The following is a 21,481-nucleotide window of genomic DNA, read 5'->3' as shown; positions in this document are numbered from 1 at the left end:
ATCTCGAATGGAGGGCAGCCAAAACTTTGAATGCTGCACAGTTCAGTTATGGAGTGATGGCCAGCTGTGTGGCTATATAATGCCATCGTACCTGTTGTAGATCCCAAATGATTTTTCTTGAAATTACCCAAATGTTTTAATCAAAAGCCAAAGAATAGAGTGGTTCAGATAAGTAAGGACAACACAAACAACTGCCACTGCTAGGAGCAGGAGAGGGAAACTAAGGTAGATTTCAGTTTACCTTCAACAAAGTTCAATCGGGTGTTAACAACTTCCTTTCTGGGCTGCTTCCCTAAAATACATCTAAACTCAAAATACTATCATGAATGTGTGTTTCCTATTAAATGACTTTATAATAAAGAGTTTATATCAATCAGTATGTATACTGTGTGAATTATATTGTTGCATGCTTAATTGAGGCTAAATGTACCTTAGAACTAGCCTTCGCCCCCCTAAGAGTGAAGACAGCCTGCTCATTCCCCCTACAATTGAGAGTCTGGAAAACTTGATGGACACCCTGTGCACGTGCTGCAGGTTTAGTCTTCTTGAACCCCCTCACCAGAGGTTTTCAGAAAAATCACCCTAATTAGGCACATGCAGAAGAACTCCTACATGCATCAGATGCACATGGGTAGCAGTGACAGGTGTAATCATCTGAGGTCTGCATTCATGGTGCAAAGACACCGCCCTGCTGTGAGCAAGCTCATGGCAACTATTTATACATTTTTATAAAGCACGACCAAGGCACAAATTCATCAGAGCGCTGAATAATGTAAAACATATACAGTATTCAAAACCTTTCAAATATTACAATTTCAAGGGGAAAAAAACAAAACAATAAAAACAATTGCAACAGCAGTAAGAAAGCTTGCAACTAAAAAAAAACATGATTCCAGAACCAAGATTTTAGTGCTTTTTCAGACATAAGCAATTTGTGTGGAAGTGCAGTCTAACAGGAAACAACGGTGTTCAGAAAGATTTCCCTTTTGCACCTTCCCCTCTATAGATTCCTATGGCATCCCAGCCTTTTTGCTTATTCTTTTAACATTATCCTGACTTTTGGGTGTCAATAAAGCCTTCCGTTTTACTTCCCTTGCCCGTTTTGCTCATTCTTATGTGGATAAGGAAATCGATCATGTTTAAACAACGTTAAGTTGCATAGGATGAAAATCATAAAGGTGCCACCAATTTAAAGTCACAAGTGACAACTAATTACAAAGCTGTAAATGTCACCATAAATAGAGAAACACATCGGTCACTGTGTCAAGTTATGCAAATGCTGCCATTCTCATAACAGATTAGGTAACAACACAGAAATGCCCCTTTCAGTGACAAATACAATAGCAAGCTTGATTACCTATGCACATATCCCATGTGGTGAATGTAGTCCAAGGCCTTCAACACTCCCTGCAAAATGTATGCAATTGCCATTTCACTCATGCCATCCACAAAATGAGTGCTGATGAGATCCTTGGCAGAACCTAGGGAAAAAAAATAGACCAGAGTGGAGAGAAGTTTAAAAAAATATATTCAGGTTATGCAAGGTTAACAATACTTCTTTAGAGCATATAAAGTGATATTTAGTGCTTCAGTAGCATAACTGAGCCATGGCTTTTTACAGAGTGTAGAGAACCGCACGGCCAGCATCCACCACACTTGCTCTGGGTTCTTCAATAGTCTCTTCACTCGCACACCCCACATTCGCCCTCTAGGTATCGGTTAAGATGGATTTCTAAAATCTGGCCTGGTTAGAGTGAGTGAGTTTGTCAGGAGTTCACAGTGAGTCCAAACAGTGAAATACACAATAATTCTGCTTAGACAGGCAAGTACAAAAATACTCTATTATAGGCCCAAAACACACTACGAAAAGGAAACAAGCAAGTAATATCACGCAACACTCCGTTATAAAACATATATACAGTAACCATAGGTTTGTAAAAATGCATACAATTCACTGAAATACCTGAAAGGAGGCAAGTAATGATGCAGTAAGGAAACCAAGTTCACAAGTAGAATACCCTAACTTTATCCAATCACAATGTTGAATGGGGCCTTGTGCCCAAAGGTCACAAAACTGTCTTCTCAGGAGAGGGCACATAGTCCGTAAAGGTTCTTGTGGCAGTAAAGATAATTTCCATATTTTAGAACAGCTTTCTTTTATTAGCATTTCTTAAGTTGCATAACAAAACACTCCAAACCCCATCTTTTCTGTCGACCCCCCCCCTTTCCCACGACCAGCAGTACCTTTAGTAATATACAAAAGACTTTAGAAATGCATTCATCTTATGTTCCATATATTAATGGGGCCTTAGGCAATGTCCACAATCCTAATGTTCTGTGGGCATAGATACATTCGGTAGTCATCCTTCAAGTAGTCCAGCAATATGCCCCATTCCAACCTAAACTTACTACCATCCCCTTGTAAGCTATAGGTCACCCATTCCATGGCCAATATTTTCCAAAGTTTGTACAGCCACTCATGGTAAATTGGAGCCGCCTCCTTCTTCCAATTCCGTGCAATCACAAGTGGGGCCGTTAGCGTCAGAATCACAAATGCCTTTTTATGTGACCTATCTCAGGATTTCAAGTTTTTTGACCAAAGGCCCAGCAAACATTTGCCTGCCCCTACTGGTATATTGGGCCCCCAAAACTTCCCATATGGTCCTATTGACCTGTCCCCAAAAAGGCTGCAGAGCTGAACACGTTCACCATACATGAAGCCAATCCCCCTTTTTCTTGCAATTTTGCCAACATACCAATGGCCTCCCTTTGAAGATTCTATTAAGTCTCTCCGGGGTGTACTGATTAAGTACATTAAGATTAAGAATCTTGAACCACAGTTCCCTTAGGTGGATAGACTGTCAGTTTCTTAATGTTGACCCCAGAGTGATTCCCATTCCTCCTCTGCAATTGGGCATTCTAAAGTACTTTCCCATTTGGTCATGTAAAGGCACGTCCCTTGGGTGCCCCCTCACTAAACAAAAGTATAAAACGATGAAATCAAGTGAGTATCCCCCGTATGTGATGGGATATATTTTTCAAATGCTGTAAGTGGTCTACCCGCTTGAACTTTATTTGGAGGGTGCAGGACCCAATACCTAAGCTGGTAATAGCCAAATTGTTTGCATTGTCCAAATGTTTCAATTTCTTGACCTAATGTTAGATCTTTAAGCCTTGTACAGCCCCCTCCTTCCATTTTACAAAAGCTTTAGTCTCCATCCCCAGGATAAACTGAGGGTTCCCAAATATTGGTGTAAACGGCCCCGGAATCGTGTTTTTGTTTCACGACTTCATCCCATAGATCGCTCACCAATACAGTTACTCGTGATGCCTTCATGCTTAGAGGCTGATCAGATGCAAGGGAGGAAGGGTCTTTTGGGCCCCCCCTACAATCCGGGTGAAGTGTACGTTATGCTCATTCAATGGTTGGAAACGTACCCTTGGCCGAGCCCCGATGACGGGTGCAAGGTAGCCACTAAATGACACATATCCAATGCCTCTCCAGGACCCCAGAGACTCCATTTTGTATTGACCCAAGTCCATCTTTAACTAGGCCGCACATGAAACCCTCAGCGGCAAGCCTGCATCTCTCCCCTGTCCAGTGCTGTGCACGGCCAGCCCAGCAACCCCCACCTCCTCCCCACTGTCTGCGCTGTGGCTGTCCTGTTCTCACTGAAGCTTGAAGCTTGGGCGCGAATTGTTGGAAGCGGACACTGCATCTCTCTTCTTCCTCTGTGATCACTGCCCTGTGTGTGACCGGGCCAGAGCTAGGCTCATGGAAACCATACGTCTCCACAAACCTGCCCCTGCCCAAACAACCCCCACCTTAAGAGTTACTGTCTGCATGAACCTTAAAACCCCTCGTTTCGTTGATGTAGGAGGAGAAGTAGGTTTGAATGCTTCTATTTCTCCCGAAAAGACTCTGTCCGCTAGGATCCATTCTGGTAGAACCCAATCCCACAATATTTCGAATTGCCATAGTCTGTTTTGCCCCAAGGGGAGCATGGTCCGGTAGTGCCATCGTTCCCATTGTGACCCACCAAATTTGGCGGAAACCCCAATAGTCTATTAGCTACTGAGTTTTATGTATGTGCGAATAATACGTAAACACCAGTTCCCGTGGTCTGTTAACCCGCCATGCATCTACTAGCCCCAATTGTAAAAATGCATCTTTAAGCCACTGTGATGGTGTACCCGTATTGTCAATACTGCGCGATTAGTACCAATTCCTGCATCCCATAGTAAATTAAAATTCTGTCAGCATTACGTGACCCTCTGCCATATATCAAGTATCTCCATCGTGGCCATCAAAAAACATTCCTGTCCCGAATTAGGTGCATATACTGTCCCTATCGTAAATATTTCCTTCTTAATACAGAATTTCACCAATAAGTACCTCCCTTGTTTACCATTTACCACTTTCAAAATCATTAGTTCTGGATTATTCCTAAATGCGATAAGAACCCCCGCTTTTTTCTCCACCATATTTGCCGAAAAATCTGCGCGTACCCATGCAGTCTAATGCACGATTTATCTTTTCTACAGATGTGGGTTTCTTGAAGAGCGAGGAAGTCCGGTTTCTCGCGCCTCAAGAAAGATCCAGGTTTGCTACATTTGCAGGCGAGTTTAGCCCCCGAATTTTGTACATAATTATATTAAAGCTCATGATGGATGTCTGATCCCATCCTTAGTATTTCTTTCCTCTGGGTCCAATCCTTTGTCCCTTTGAGGGTTCCCCTAAATACATCTGGGCTGTGATCAATTTGAAGTAAAATGCAAATATTACACCTATTAAGTCCTTCAGGGCTTGATTTTGATTGTCCTAGACCCAGGTCGTATTCTCTCCCTTTTCCTGCTGGTCGATCTTTCTCCCTCTTCACTCCCACCCCCTTAACACAGTTTGGACTCCCTCTCCCCCCTCAGCCCCCAGAAATCCCCATTCCCCAAACTTTGGCCCAGGCCGGCACATGGGTCCTATTGACAACCTCGGGTTAACCCATCCATGCGCCGGTAAACTACCTGGGTCAACCAACTGCATAAAGGTATACTACCCCCTTTGAGATAGCAATCTGGTCTCCTACTTCATTGCCCAGTCTCATCCCGGTCCTCCATTTCCAATGTCTTTCTCTCTTTCTCCCTCCCCTTCTTATTCACATCATATACCCCCATTCCCTTGGTGTACTGGATTCCTCTGATCGCCCCGCCATCACCCCTCAGATTGTGGGGTGTCCTTTGGTTTGTCCCCAGCCTCTCAGAGCTCTGGCCTTTCTGTTGTCCCGTTTTGTCATCGACCACTCCCATTGTCGTCTCGGCTTAGGGGTCCCTCCTTCCGCATCCGATGATCCAGTCTGGTCTCATCTGCTTTCCGGCGCCACCACATCCAGGCCCTCTTCACATGTCGTTACTGGATTCGTCTCCCCTTCCAGTTAAAAAGTAATCCAAACGGAAAAGTTCCTCTGTAACACACCTTCCCTAGATTGAGAATACTGGTTACCGGGTTCATCTGTCTCCTTTTGATTAGGGTAGAGAAAGCTAGGTTGTGATAAAGCTGGACTTCCGATCCATTGATGGTTAAGGATGTACCTGTCCGTGCTGCCCTAAGGACTTCTTCCTGCTGCCCATAAGATATGAACACAGCCAGTATGTTCCGGGGTCTGGTCCCCGGTTCTTTTCTAGGTGGGCCCACCCCGTATATTCTATCTAGAATAATGTCGGCAGGAATCTCCAAAAGGAGGTCCGCGCAGAGAGTTTGTATTGCATGCTTAATGTCTTTGTTTGCATTCTCCTCTGGGACATTTTAATTGCGTAACTTGGATTGCCTTGACCGATTCAAGGTTTTCACACTGGATTTCTAGATTGTGCGACATCCGTGCTAGTTGCTCCAAAATTTCATCAAGAGTCTTCTGCCAACTCCTGTAGAGCTCATTCTGTATCATCAACTCGCTCTCCTGGTTTTGAGATTTCCCCTTTAAATTCTGACATGGCACTTTTAATGTCTGATCTAACTGCAACAATCTATTCCTGAAAGGAGTCCTGAAGCATTTCCTTTAGGCATTGTTGGTGCTCAGCTAGGCATTGCAATAATTATTTTTGGTAATTTATATTTGATCTCGCAACAAGGGAGACTACGCAAGCCGAGCGCTTCTATTCAGGATAGAGATGCAAACTAACCAACCCTACTAACAACTTCCCTTTCTGCATACACCTCTCAAACCCAAAACCAAACACAACCAAAACCTACAGCACAACAAACCGCACAAACTTCACTACATTGCAACAACAAAACAAAACACACATAGCCTTGCACAACAGAACACAACGACTACCGGCCGCAAACACCCCAGGCCCAGCCAACGGACCCACCGGGCGGAGGCCGCCAACAGCACATCACTGCTCTCTTGCATTTTCCCTGATTCCTCCCACTAACTCAACCCCCCCTCTCCCTTTTCAGAGCCGCCAGAGCGCCAAGGGACCACTACGGTGGTGATAGTGCGCGGTACAAATGTCCTTTAACATTAACATCTCAGTGTTCTTTTGTTGCTTTGTGTGGCAACAGTGTTTTGAGGGAGCGAGTCTCGCCAGCTGTGTCTTTCCCCTGACCGCCAGCTCCCTGTAATTGTCCCCTCTGTCCATCGGGTGCTCACCTTCGAGGGTACCGAGTTGCCCTTGATGCATCCTTTCCCATTAGAACTTAACATATGCTTCTTTATGGATAGATCACCTATCTGGTTCACTAAGCCGTTCAGATTTTTTTTTACCACTCCGTCCGTTGAGGATCACTACCAGATCCCCTGCCAATGTCAATGTTCACCTATGCCCTCTGTGGACTGCACATTAACTAGAGGGGGTAACAAGATGACCCTCCTGCCTTACACATTCAGACCTGTAGGTCTCACATGCAGCCCACAGAATCAGAGCTCCCTCAAGGACTGTATCCCCCTCCCCCCTCAATCAGTGTGACCATGTCACCGTTACTGCAGCTTTAATCCTCCTATTACGTAGGTAGTGTAAGGAGTCTCTCCCAGTTTTAGAGTTAAAACAAGAACCGGGAGCCAATTGCCGTCTTTTCTCCAGGGGTACCCCGGGTATCTTGCAAGCTCCCCCTACCAATATACCCGAGTGCAATCGATGTCCCAGAGTTATGTGCATATTTCTCCCTGGGCCACTCGTCGCTTCGTTCGTCACTGCTCCCCTCGGGGAGCCCGCTTATTTAAATGCAGGATATGGATCACCCTGCTGTATACAGCATGCTCCTCCGATCGCAACGTACATTTCCTTGCATCATGCCACCTCCTCCAAGTACGTAATGTGCTCCTCTTCCTCTGTTGACCTCTTCTCTCATGCCAACGTGCGCGCGGGCATGAGGGGGGTGTTTCTTACTCAGCACTGTCCATAGAATACGGAAAGTTGCCTAAAAGAGAAATCTTTCCTAACAGTATCCCTCCATTTATATTCTATATGGGACTGAAATGCGGCTTGCAGAGATGTTCTACAGCTGTGCGCTAGACACTGGGGAGCGTGAATTGCAATTTCTTCAGGACCCGTTTGTCCTCAGGGCTATGCCACAGCTACGAGCTACGCAGGGTAGCGCGATATACGGATGTCCACATTTTGGAGTCAGGAAGCCACTGTGTGATGGCCGCCCAACTCCTGAATAGCGACAGCTCAGCTTGTTCCTGCTGAACTTAACCACTTACAGGATGCTATTTTCCCTGCGAACGACCGTGAGGTCCCAGTACTTATGTAGGGCTGTCTTGCATGAAGCTCATGACATTCGCACACCTTCCCAGCTCTATTGTTGAGATGGATTTCCAAAACCTACCCTAACTGTGATTTCGTGAAGACTCTGCACTCTAGCCGAACCCAATACAGGTAGGTAGCAGAGTGGCAAGGCTTAGTCTCAGGATGTGTGAGAGACTGGCTGATGGCTACAATGAGTCCACACGGAACACCAATAATTCCAGTTAGACAGTTAAGTGCAAAAATATATAATTATTTATTAGGCCTTTAAAATGCACATTAAGCAATGAAACCGCTAGTCAAATATTATCACACACTTACTATAAAACAAATATATTGATGGATTTGTTATTCATTATGCACCTATACACAAGTGTTTCTAGGCGCAACAAGGCAAGGTAGGGGAAACAAAAGGAGGACAAAACAAACGATCTTACTAGGCCTAGTGTCATTTAGATTATGCAAGTGCACAACAAGAAGTGCAGGGGAGAGGGTAGAGGTGAAGTGCAACCAGAGCAGCAGGGCCCAGAGTTAAGTGCAAGGAAGGCTGGGACTAGAGGGAACAATTAGAGCCAGGTAGTGCAAGGTCAGCCAGGCGGCAAGTGCAGGGGGACTGGTCGGGGGTGCTGCCCTGTAAGACTCAAAGGACACCAAGCAGTCAGTCAGCATACAGAAGAGGAGCAAGGGTGGTTAGCAGGGGAGAGAGAGCGAGAAATAAGAGGAGAAAAGGAATATCTTGAGGAGCTTCCAGAACTTAAGGGAGATCCAGCTCAAGGCAGAGAGAGGCAGGGAGGCCATTCCAGAGGGAGGCACCTGCAGAGAAGAGAGAGATCTACCACCCCATTATCTGCTTGGAGAAGCAACTGACCCACAGAACATTAGAAGTAGATGAGCGGAGAGCTCTAGAAGGGAGGCTTAGGAAGAGAGAGTTGAAGGTAGTGAGGGCCACAGCCCCAAAAAGCCTTGGACGATGCAGAGGGTTTTAAAGCTGATCCTTGCAGCCAGTGGGGGCATTTCAGAGCCGGAGAGATGCAGTCCCTGGGCTTGAGGCCAAGGATAAGTATTGCAGTCCTGTTCTGGATGAGTTGGACAGGGTGAAGAGTAGAGTTAGGCAGATTTAGAAAGAGACTGTTGCAGTAGTCCAGACTAGAGAGAAGCAGAGCTCTGGAGAATGGGAGCTTCTGGGGGAAGGTGAGAAAAGGGAGAATACCTCTGAGGTGGTGCAGCTGCAAATGGGCCCTCTTGGCAAGGTCTGATGTGTGGAGAGAAGGAGAGAAGAGGAGTCGTAGATGAACAAGGTTTTTTGCCCCACAAGAGGGTGAGGGCAGAGGGTCCAAGGAGGGCAGCCTGAGTGAGAGGAAAAGCAGGAGCAGGGATCCAGATGAGAAGGATCTCAGTCTTACTGGCATTAAGGCAGACATTGTTCGAGGCGCACCATGCCTGAATAGTGGATAGACACCTGCCATCACCCTCAGGAACGCGTAAGGCTCACAAAGTTCCAATACTTGTCAGAGAGAAAGTTAGAAGTGTTCTGAACATGCGAGGAAGGATTCAAAAGTCAAGTGGGCATCTGTTATTGCTAACAAAACGGTTCCCAGCTTTCGGATGGCTTTAGACAGCAAGTACTATCCAAGCCAAATAGTGACAAACCTTAGCGCAAAGTTCGAATACTCTTTGGATGAAATAAGGACACCAGTAAGTATCCTCACTACTCAACGCCCGTACTTCGGTTTTGGTCCAGACTTGGCAGGTCCAGAGGTGGTCACCAGAAGAGAGTACTTCCTTTCGGTTGCCAGATGTCCAGACGCTGTGGGTGCAGAGACAGGTCTGGCTGGTCACAGGAGCTGCTGCACTCAGTTCCGGAGGTAGAATGCGAAAGAAACCACTGCAGCATGCCTCAGAACAATGGAATCAATGCAGTAAACTAGTCTTTGTCGACCGTCACGGCAACGCAAAGGGATTACTCACAGACCAAACTCACTTTCACAAATAACTTGTACTTTGCATGAAAATTCAAACATACTCAGCCAATCAAGAATATCAGTTTTCACATCATACAAACTCACCAAATCTTTGGGGAGACAAGGATCCTGCTTTTGGAGTGGTCTGGCAAAAAACTCTGAAACGGGGTGCAGTTCCTTCCTCATTTGCTCATCTCATTTCAGACTGAATTTCCAGTTTCCTGAATTCAAGCTGTATTTTCATTTTTTTACCATCATTATCTTCTAGATCTATTCTGGAAGTAGGGGTTACAGACCCACTTACAGTTTGGTAATCCAACAAGTTTTGGATTAACTGAGCTTTTTTTCTTTTGTACCAAGACATTTATCTTTACACATTTTTCAGTTTTTCAACAGTAAGAGACATAACTCGCTTCTGCCTTATAGTTTTCCATAGTGGATATAGTTTTAATACTTTACAGTATAGTGACCTGGGTGATGGATTATTTGTGTGCAATACAACCAGAAATCAGTGTAATCCAATCCTCACAAATGCCACCAGCTGTAACACCAGTGTTAGGGGATTGTTCATAAAGTCTTACTGGCAGTAAGACTTTAGTAAGTTATCCCTGTGGTTTTTAGATCCCCAACTCTTAGCATAGGTCTGTACTAACTCAGGACCTTGGTGGAGTGGCAGAGCAGTCAGGTTTATCTTAAGAGGAAGGTCTGAGCTGTAGGTAAGTACACTGAATCTTAGCTAGATGGGCACAGCAAAGAAGCACTTACACGCACTCATGAGGTTTTCAACAGTTTATACAGTAATGCATTTACTATGCAAACACATAGTAAAGTCACTTAAAGGGAGGAAAATGGTTAGTGTAACATAAGCTTAGTTTAAGACTGGAGAGACGGGTTCTTCGCCTGGTAAATTCTTCAAGTCTAGAAATACAGCCCTAGCTAAAGGCAGTTCGGAGAGGGCTTGAAGTCTTGAAAAGCAGCAAATTATGAAGAGTTCCTGTGCATTTCTTCCAGTTTCTAGTGTTATTGAAGCAGCAAGTTAACAACTAACACGGGAGATCTTAAAACAGACTAGAGAAGGGGATACAAGCAGCGGCTTGGGTCTGAGGTATGAGGGGGTTGCCCTGGACACCTTTACTTGCACTCCAATGCTCTGGAGCGACTTCTTAGAATCAGGTAAGCAATACCTTTTTTGCCCACAGTACCTTCGGTTAGAAGAACATTTTCATGCTGGATGTTCTGCGATGTTGCATCTCTGAGCCCGACCTCCTGATTCCTTGGTCTGATGACTGAAGGCAGGACAATGGACGGGATCTGTTCGCAGCAGTCTCAAGGGAGGACCTGTCGCACAACTTTCAGCAACTCCTTGGTTCACTCTGCGGTTTTGGCAACTTTTCTACAGCACCAACCAAGGACATGGATCGCCCGGTCAATCTTCTTCACTTCCTGCAGTCCCACTGAAGAGAGGGTTCCTAGAATGCCCCTCCTGAACCCCACAAGTATGACAGCCCAATGAGTCAGAGATGCAAGATGCCAGTCCCTGTTTGGACAGCCCCCAGAAGGGCCACTGCCAAATACATATGTGAACAGATATTCTCTCATACAACCATTCAAACCCTATTCCGTTAACGTCATCATGGATACATGTGCCCCAACACTGATCGTGGATACAGCTGAACAGTGGACATGATCAACTAAATGACAAATATCATGCGGGGCTGATGTCCTTGGAGACATCATGAGATAATAACGTTAGCCATGAAGCAATCTTGCATCCACGCACGAAGTTACATGGGCACACACATGCACACAAGAACATGCTCACACAGTTCTATAGATCGAGGACAGATACATACACATTGTCGAAAGCTTTTATTTTTCATTAGCAAAATGCAGAAACGCAGGATGGAAGTCAAAGTAGAGATGCAGAGCAAGCTTGCAGACTCTTATTGCAACTAACCATATGGAACTAAAGGATCGTATAAGGAAGCTGGAAGGACCACGATACAATTAACCTATAAGAGGACTAGCACAATATAGACATATAGCAATTATAGCATAACTATAGTAGAGTCACATGAAGCCACAGGCCTCAGAACGAAGAGCAAAAAAGAATCAGGCTGCATGAAGCAGCAAGACAAGGCTCACAGCCAAGGTTAGAGATGAGCAGCACGTTCCTAAGCTCAGAGACAAGGAGCCATCTGCAGAAAAACAGAATAAATCCTCACTAATTGCAGACCAAGGCGGCTCAATTTTGCGGTCTTAACCCACGTGGTACAGCCAAGCCGAACAATGGCCATTTACTTGTGGTGAGAAGAGTGGTTCCCAGAGGAGCAGACACGCAATGATACACATTGTTTTACAACGTTGCAATTCTACAGACACTCTCAAAGGCAAAGTGGTAATACAGAAAAGTTACAATGGGAACACATAGTCCTTGACATCACCTTGAGAAGGTGCACTGAGCGCTGAGAACAGAGATGGGTCCCAGGCCCAGCACATCAGGAACACAAATCCAGGGGTGGATGGCAGACGGCAAGGGCCAATGGTAATCCTGTGACCATGCAACAAGGTAATAGATAGTTTTTGGGGAAGGGTCAGGCAAGCCACCTGATATGCGAGGACCAGTGGAATAATATCTATGTGCCAGCCATAGGTGATACCACCCCAATCACCCAATCAGGTGGGCTCTTAGGCTTTTGTGGAAGAGCCCCAATTTGTGATGTCAGAATAGCACAAAAACTACTGGCACTGGCTCAGGAGCTGCAATTATCAGATAATTCGTTCCTGTATGATCCATGTCTGTTATGGAAAATAAAATGCAGTTCTAACTTGCCCTTGGCCCAGTCCTCCGTTTTTATGCCGGCGAGGGTTCGTTGGGACTTGGGTGCCTTGAACCGTGTGCGTGTAGTATGAACCTCGGACCTCAGTGGCATACCTATACACTGCACTCTGATGAGAGGGTCTAGGCGAGTTGGACCGGATCTCTGGAGTGTGCTTATGGATTCAGCAAAGATTTGGACAGATTCGGCCTTTCCATGACAATGCACTCAAAATGGGCAGAAAGTCTCCCGCTATTGGGGTTCTGCAGCTCTGGAAACTCCTAGGACCCCGGGAGATGGCTAGATTCAAAGTTAGTCTTGGGACTGGTTGTTCCCACCAGCCAAAGGGAAGGGGTCGTCTTTGTCGGAGCTCCTCTGTCGCACAGAAAACGGGGTCAGGACAGCAGTGGTCGCTTCACAGTGTTGCAAAGGGTCTGCAGGCGTCTCTGGTCATCTTCAGTTGCTTCAGCTTCCAGTGGTCAACTTCACTTTCACTCCAGAAGCCTCACCTTTTTTACAGTTCCAGCACACACTCCTCTGCCAGCTCTCTCAGCATTTTACAAAAAGGACATTGGCTGTCCAATAAGGACAGCCAGACCCCTGTGGGAGCTGGACCTATTCAGGCACTCTGGCAGACAAAGGACAGGGAGTGGGGTTGTGGAAAACTCCTCTCCCACTTCCTGCCTGCCCAGACACTCTGGAGCCTAGGCAGGGATACTGTAACCTGTAACCCTAAGCTTAAAGTATTCATGTACCCTGCGCCCTGATACCCTTGGGTCTGGCGTGCATTATAAATAAAGAAACAAATAAACACAAGGGTTCTGCCCAAAAGGTAAAACACACACAGACCTGCCCTCCCAGAATGGTAGAAGAAGGGCTAACAAAGAACAACTACGCTAATAATGGTGAAAAAAAGAAGGGAGGCCCTTATGTTGGTACTTGGGTGCCCCTATTGTGCTCTACTGGTGCTATGGACATAGCCTGTGGTATAGAAAATAAATAATAGTCGGTAGAACACGTCCACTGCCACCAGCCATAACTAGATGATTGTCTCTGTGACTACAAACATCACAGGAGCAAAGAGAAAGGGGATACTAGGCATCCTTTTGGCACTCCACTGAAGGTGGTGTGCCAATCGCTCAGACTATAGTGTTTTGGGAGAGATACTAAATATCTCTCTATCCTTAAGAACTAGTTAGTTGAGGATACAGAAAAAGAAAGAATCTTACAGGACCACCCTAAGGGTGTCCAGCAACACTGCCCATAAGGAGTTGTGTGCTGCAGTAGTAAGAACACAGATACCTTTAAGAGCTATGGAGCAGACAGACTCTATATTCTTTGTATTCTACCAGTACTATGGAGTTCCAAAAAACAGAGCCCACAAGGATGAATGAGTGGAAAAAGGCTCCATTCATTCAGGATTTCAGAAAAAGGTCCAGAAGTCCAGCCAAACATGCTGGGGGTCTCACTAGGAGAGGGGATGAAGCATAACAATAATCAATCTTGCTACCAGCATGGGTCAGTTATGGTGCCACTACCATAATTCCCTACATACTGCAACCCTGAACACCACAAATGCACTTAATCTTTGTAAAGATCTATGAAACTCTAAATAAAACTGACACGTAACTTTGGATATGGGTTTGAGGGAGTGCATGTATAATAAGCCATGTATTGCATTCACAAAAGTACCAACTATCAGAAGTCTAGCATATGCACAATAGAATACGATAGAATACGGCTAAGTACATCCGGTCTAGTTGGCACACATCCGACGTACCTCAACACATCTGCCACTAGCATACAGCGACCACCACCCGAAAGAACCCGGTATAGCTGGCCTCACATAGACTCTCTCGACAACAGCAATCTATCTCTAACCCCCAACAGCATCCACCCATGTGTCGGACCTCTCTTGGTCTGCTTAGTTGAGCCTTGCCGGCCAGCCAAGTCTTAGAACGGCAATATTTCCTAACCTAAACCCCTAGAATTTCCAACAAGATGGACTACTGTCACCAAGGGCGTTCCAACCAAGGAAAAAAGCGCATTGAGGCCACACAAGTGGGGAAGAGCACTATATAAATAACCCAATACAATACAATATCCTAATCACTTACCAAAGATTGCCAAGAAAAAGTGACATCTTGGCTTCAAGCAGAACCAAATGGCTTTTATAAGCGTCTTACATGTGGAGTCTGCAAGTTCACGATAAAACACCAACATTTGCATTTAATGCACCAGTAGATCGTGAGCCACTGGTAGCTCGCCTGAGGCTTTCCAGTAGCTCCTCCCATCAGACACTCAAATGAGCACTTTGTGTTTATTTTGTATCTTCAGTGTCTGAGGTACCTGCGCCTATTCCTCCGCCCACTCCTTCTCCTCTCCCTGCAAAGCAAACAGTCAAAAGCTGTGTGCACGGTGAGAGGAGGGGCTTGAAGGGCTCGAAGCAGTGTCCCAACCAGGGGTTAACCATCAATAACCAAAGTAAATGGGAAATGTGTGTTGTGGCCATTATCACCAAGAAGTACAAATGATGGCTGATTAGAACAGGAAAGGGTGGGCAAATCTGCATGTCATGTAAAATAAAGCTGGGACTGTGATTTTTTCTGTCTCACTGTTTCTTAAGATTTAATTATTTAATTCCGTTAGCATTACTTTGCATGCTGATAATTGTAGGCTTTCAATCAGAATGGGGAAAATAAAGCTACAGCTCTAATCGTTTTTTGCTCAGCGTGTGTGTATGTATGTAGAAAAAAAGACAATCCTTGTGAGTCCCAGCTTGCAAGAAAAACTGAACATCTGGCGGTATGTGTTGCGGTTTACGGTAAAATTGAGAATTAATTTTTGTATATGAAGGTACAGAGTTTTCTCATTTAAGACAGTAGAACTTCAATTGTATTAAAAGGTGGGAATTAAAGCACCAGCGCCAATTTTACATTTAAGTAAATGTGGGAAACTACTAGTTGCACTGGTGCTTGTCCACTTAAATTCCTAAAACTGAATGGGAATGCAAAAGGACACGTGAAGTCAATGCCATGACTTACAAACATACGATTTGAGAGTTCTGTTTCAGCCTATGTTTTATGAAAGAAGAGTGTGAATGAAGTAATTGGGTGAGAAAAGTGAGAATTGGTTAGTATGCATATATTTGGATATGCATAGGATTAATAAAGCTTAAACCTTGTTACTAAGTAACACAGCACTGTACAAAACAGGGTGGTGAATACAGGGAGAGAACATTGAGGCGGCCTAGGGGATTGGAGAACAGGTTGATCCCCTTTGGCTATGTACACAATCCAGGATATCTAGACAGATGGGTGCGGAAACTGTATGCTTATGTTCAAATTCTCGTGGGGGATGTTCAGCCTTTCAATACTGGGTTGAAATGGTACAATTTATGAGAACTGTTTTTGCTAGAAATTGGGAAAAACACCATACAATTTACAAGTAATGCTCTAACACAAACAATGTGAATAGATGCCTGGTCACCATCAGTATGTGGGATATGCTGGCACTGCCACTGTAAAACACATGTTGATGCCATTGCAAACAATTTCATAATTGTCATTTTAAACCATTTGTGCAATACTGGAGCCCTCAATATGTCAGAGAGCTGTACATGCAAGTCAGACAAAGCCCATTGGTCATGCACCAGAATGAACTGCACGATTCCTGCAAGGAGAGGCAGCTATCCTGTGAACTGTTTTCTGTGATGCTTCCTCCTTCATAAAGGGCAGACGGGTGACAGGTCACCACCCATTACGAATAAGTCACTCCTCAATACAACCATGCTCCCTTTGCTCATTTAGTGTCTGGTTGGGTCGTTATACGTGCGAGGGGTCAGAAAGGAGAGACGGACACAAAGATATAGTTTTCTCAAAAGTTGAAATAAAAAGGGGTAAGACAAACCCCCATCGTTCCCGAACCTAATAAGGATGGCCCTGCCTAGCAAACTAAAACTAAAGAAAAATGACAGAGTGTCCAAAAAGCCAGACCCTCAGACTAATATACACAACAACAAAATAAAAGTAAAGTTTGGTTGTATTTAGTTCAACAAAACAAAATAACAATTCAAACTCAAAGGTTTTAGAAAGTACTCCTTGTGACCAGGGTTGAACCACCTTCCCCTGGATCAATTCAGGAATACCTTGAGCAAAGTTTGGATACAATACAGTTTTGCTCAATAACAAAGTTCCATTCAACGTAGCACAAAAAGTATTTTCCATTCACTGGGTCCTTTCACTTGGCAAAGAAAATGTCTTTCACGCTTGCTTGTTCAAAAGTCAAAACAACTTATTTTCCAGTCTCCTGCTTGGCAAAGTTAATGTTTTTCATTCTAAACACAAGCTCAAAAGCCAAGGCAATTGTTCGCTTCAAAAAGGCCAATTAATTATTAGCACCACCACTTCTTTATACAACCACAGTACTTTAAATCATCTTCTTTCCTTGTACACTCGCCTGCCAGAACTACCTACTATTGGTCCCTTTCCTGGTTTACTTGCCTGCCAGGATGAAAACTCCTACAACTATGATTTTGTTCGCTTGTTCCAAGATTCTCCACACCAGTATCCTATGTGAGGATGTTTGAACAAGAACTGCTCGTCTTTATAGTCTCTTGAAAACATGTTACAGATCTGCCCAGATTGGTATTCCAAAAAGGGAAGTTGCACCCTTGTTGTCTCTATTACTCTTCTATAGTCTTTTGGCTGTTGGCAATGCAGGTTACAAGTTTCTCCCCATTACGGTTTAATGTAAAAGATTTGTGCTCTTGCGGCCTATGTGTTATTCTTATGCGGCCTCGTGGCTTCTGGCAATGCGGGTTACAATCATTCCCCAATTGGTATCCCTTATAAGGAGAGTTGCGACCTGGTTGCTTTATTTCACTTGCTCGGTATTCAAAATCATTAGTTCAATTTAAATGTCTCATTGGAGCGCCTCAGGGTCAACTGGTGCCTCAGGCAAACTCACCGGTTTCCCCTTCCGTCGCCTTCTTGCTCGAGTGTATTGCAGAAGATCTCAGGTCTCCTTGGGCCGGTCTGCATTGCTGCCATCTCCGGTATGACTGTCGCAAGAAGCACAGTCCTTCGGTGATGCCGATAGCTCCTTGAGGTCTCTGGTTCTACTTCTTTACCGGAGCAGTTCACAGCATGTTGGGAGCACGTCTCCCACGCGGTCTCGCTTTCCCCAATGCCTTTCCAGCGGTGCTTTCTCTGCCACGTGTCGTCTTCTGTGTCGGCCTCAGCTGGTGCTTCTACTGCTTCCACAGCATCTCCCGCATTCAGTCCGTTTGACGCTGTCAGCCCTGTTGATGCCGCTAGTCCCTCAGGGTCTCCTTCTTTCACCTGAATCTCATTACTGAATTTAAATGTCACACTCAGATGCTTCCCACTAGAACAACTAGACTGCTCACTATGTTTCACAGTACCTTTAATCCTCATCAACTGAGTCCCTCTTCCTCGTCTCAGTACCACAGGCATCATGGTTTCTGAAGTCCATAATCTTTTTGGTTTCTTTATATTTAATTAACTTTAACTGATTTGTGAATTGAGAGTTGTCCAGTTTATGGGAGGTTGTGAAAAGAGGACGCATTCTTGTTTTTAAAACCTCTATGTAAAAGGTAGAATCATAACAATTTGGTGTCATCATATTTATTTTCTGAACCGCCAATGTAGCAAATTTATGTTGTTTAGCAGACTTTCCATAGTCTGTGCTTTGGGTAGTTTAAGGAGAGGGAATTGTACATGGACAGCATGGCATTAGGTTTTTGGGTATTATGGGAATCTCATCCTCAAAAGAGGATGAATACTGCATCTCTCCTAGAGGAGTCACCACTTCCCCTCGAAAGCCCTCCCATGTGATCCTCCCGTATGTTACCGCCTCCAGGGTGAGGATCAAGTAGAGGCTGCCTTACCTTGGCCACATGGGAGAAGACTTTAGGCTTTAGGTTTAGTGATGACTCCACAGGATTAATCACATGTGATCCGTGCACATTTCATCGCTATAAGGGAAGCCCCGAGAGTTACACTTTTTTTTTGCATATAACTTGATCACATGATTTTCACATGTTCATTTTTTCAATCTCGACAATTGTTTTGACATAAAAACTTTCAAAGGTAGTCAACAAAGTAGGTTTTGGCTTACTTTTCTTTGGCTACATTCAGTGACCTGGAATGTGAGCAATTTGAATGAATTGGGCTATGCAAAACTGGCAGGGCACATTATTTTTTAACAGCAGAGCGTGGTGTATAATGAATTATTTATCCTGAATGAGGGCAGTCTTTTGCCCCTCATTCATCCAATTTGCTCTGACTTTTGGAACTCTGTTCTCTGTGTTGTACCTTTTCTATAAAGTCTGCTTTCTTCCATATCTCTTCAAAGGCATCCATGTTAAACGTTTGCAGCATACAGCACCTTATGAACCTTTGGGTTCTCCTTTGAGATTATTTTACTATCTTCAAGTAACTACAGTTCTTAAGGATAGAGGGATACTTTGAATCCTTCCTAAAATGTTATACTATGACCACCTAATGTGGATACCTAGTACCCCCCCCCCCTTCTCTCTGCTCCTGTGACTTTTTTAGTCACATAAACAATCCTATAGTTATGGCTGGTGGCAGTGCTCTACCAACTATTGTGCTTTTTTTTCCCCGCAGACTGTATTCACAGTCTCGGTTGTGCGCAAAAGGGTCACCTATATTCCAACATGGTGGCTTCATTCTTTTGTCACCATTTCTTTTTTTTTTTGTATTTAATTTTAACTTCCACAGGTACAATACAGGTTTAAACATTTTCTAGTTATCCGTCATACATGTCAATTCAACTTCACTCGTATCAAGCGTACAGCATCATTACTCATTAATACCCTCCTCGTCACTCATATTATCAGCCAAATATTGTTTGTATCTATCCCAAATGTTTCTGGGTCTCATTGCAGGATGCATTAATTCAATGCACGTTTTGTCGTCATTCGCCCATAGCATGTCTTTATCCCAGTCACTTTGGTGGGTGCAGTCCTACTTTCCCCATTTTGGGAGTATAGCCCTTTTTGCCAATAATAAACCAAAGTTTAACAACTTCCGCCACGTGGGGTTCATTTTCTCTGTGGCTGCAAGTAGGCACATTGTTGGGACCATTATGTCTGGTTAGCCCACATTTCTGGATGGTCAGTGATTAGGTGACCTAAATCCAATTCCCACTGCTTTCTGGCTCCATGAGCTACCGGGGGTCGGGTGGCAATTATACATTTGTACAGTGTCGAAGCTGTTATTTTACCTTTCCCCGCAGTGAACATGTATCCCATTCCCAGGTGTATTGCTGGTTCAGTTGGGAATGTCTTCCACACCTTTGCAGTGGCAGATCTCATCCTTATGTAGTACATTCTTTGTTTTGCCGTGTCACCAATTATCTTTTTTATCGCTTCCCACTCTATACATTTCTTGTATGAAGATAGGTCACCCCATTGGTAAAGGCCTCAATCACCCCTATGCGTGGCAACTTCGGGATCAAGCGTGGGAGGAATGTAGTGAGCGCTCCAAATTGGCATGCTTGGATGATAGAGCGTTTCTGGTCCCTGTATTTCAGCTATTTTGGCCCAGGCCGCCCGCGTTACCAGTGCCAGGTCTATTGCATTATAGCGTTTGGGGCGTGCCGCTGCTAGTCTATAGAGCTGCACCGTAGCCTTCGGGGTCGGGATGGTGTTCGCAGGTATCTTGGGGTCAAGATAGTCGGCTGCCCACTGTGACGCATAGTGCGCTTGAGCTGCTAAATAATAGACCCCAAAGTCTGGTGCTGTCAGTCCTCCCCTGTGGATATTGATCTGTTATTATCCGCCAGTTTAGTCTTGACTGTCCATTCTATACCAATGAGGGGCTTGCGCTCTTTAGTTTCGAGAAAAGTGTTCTGTCCAGCCACACCGGGACGGTACTGAACAAGTAAAAGAGTTTTGGCAGAATAATCATCTTGACTAGAGCGATTAACACTCGAAGGGATTTCCAACGTTCCATCTTAACACAAAGGGCATCGGCCATAGCTGTATAATTGAGTGCGCGGGACAATTGCGCTGTTCTTGCTACCTGTACCACCAAGTATTTAATATGCACAGGGCTCCATAGAAGACCGTGGAGCTCCGCTGGTTTAATTGTTGCGTCTGCTAAGGGCAAGATTTCAGTATTCTCCAAAGGTTTTGACCACTGCAAGGACCTTTCCAAGATTGCTTTGAAGGTCCCTCAAGTATATCAGAATGTTGTCATGTAATGTAATAATCTCAACCTTTCCCTCCAGCTGTATTCCCATTCTCCCATATCTAGCCCCAAGTAGGTCCGCCAATGGCTTCATTACAAGGGGTGAGGGGGAGGGGTAGAGGGCTCAGGGTGTGTCTGTGTCAGAAACGCTTCAGTGTCCCCGCCTAGGTTATTCACTCCCCTGCCCTTTGTCTGCCAGAGTGCCTGAATGGAACCTGTTCCCACTGGGCAGGGGGGAGGGGGGCTGTCCTGCCCCATTCTGTAAAATTCTGTAAAATGCGGAGTGTGACCCCCCTCCTTCCCCCCCAGCAAGTTTTGCTAGACCTCTGGACCTTTTTCTTTAAATCCTGAATAAGTGGTTTCTTTTTCCACTCATTCATTCTTCTGGAACTCTATACTTTGTATTCTCCCTGTACTATGGAGTCTATCAACTCCATAGCTCTTAAAGTCATTTGTATGTTACCATTGCAGCACACATCTCCTTAAGGGAAGTGTTGCTGGGGACCCCTACGGTCCCCCTTTGACATTCCTTTGTACAATCTTCAAATAACTACAGTTCTTTTAGTAGCTCTCCTAAAACATAGTCTGAGAGATTGGCACACCCGACCTTATATGGAGTGCCAAAGGGATACCTAGTATCCCCCTTCTCTCTACTTCTGTGACTTTTTAGTTACATAGACAATCACCTAGTTATGGGTGGTGGCAGTGGATGTGTTCTACC

General features: G+C 44.8%; 1 protein-coding gene across 7 annotated transcripts in view; it reads right to left on the bottom strand.

Annotated features, from left to right (window-relative positions):
• The window catches only part of STRADA (STE20 related adaptor alpha), a 546,126-nt gene that overhangs the window by 300,736 nt on the left and 223,909 nt on the right, over positions 1-21,481 (bottom strand). For all 7 annotated transcript variants that reach the window (XM_069634117.1, XM_069634118.1, XM_069634116.1 and 4 more), the window contains one exon: positions 1,358-1,481. In XM_069634117.1, coding sequence (XP_069490218.1) covers positions 1,358-1,481 — 124 coding nt within the window. The remainder of the gene's footprint in view (positions 1-1,357; positions 1,482-21,481) is intronic.

Source organism: Ambystoma mexicanum, chromosome 13 (genome assembly GCF_040938575.1).
Source record: "Ambystoma mexicanum isolate Mex_15411 chromosome 13, UKY_AmexF1_1, whole genome shotgun sequence".
Classification (NCBI taxonomy): Eukaryota; Metazoa; Chordata; class Amphibia; order Caudata; family Ambystomatidae; genus Ambystoma; species Ambystoma mexicanum.
This window is presented reverse-complemented; position numbering and strand designations above follow the sequence as displayed.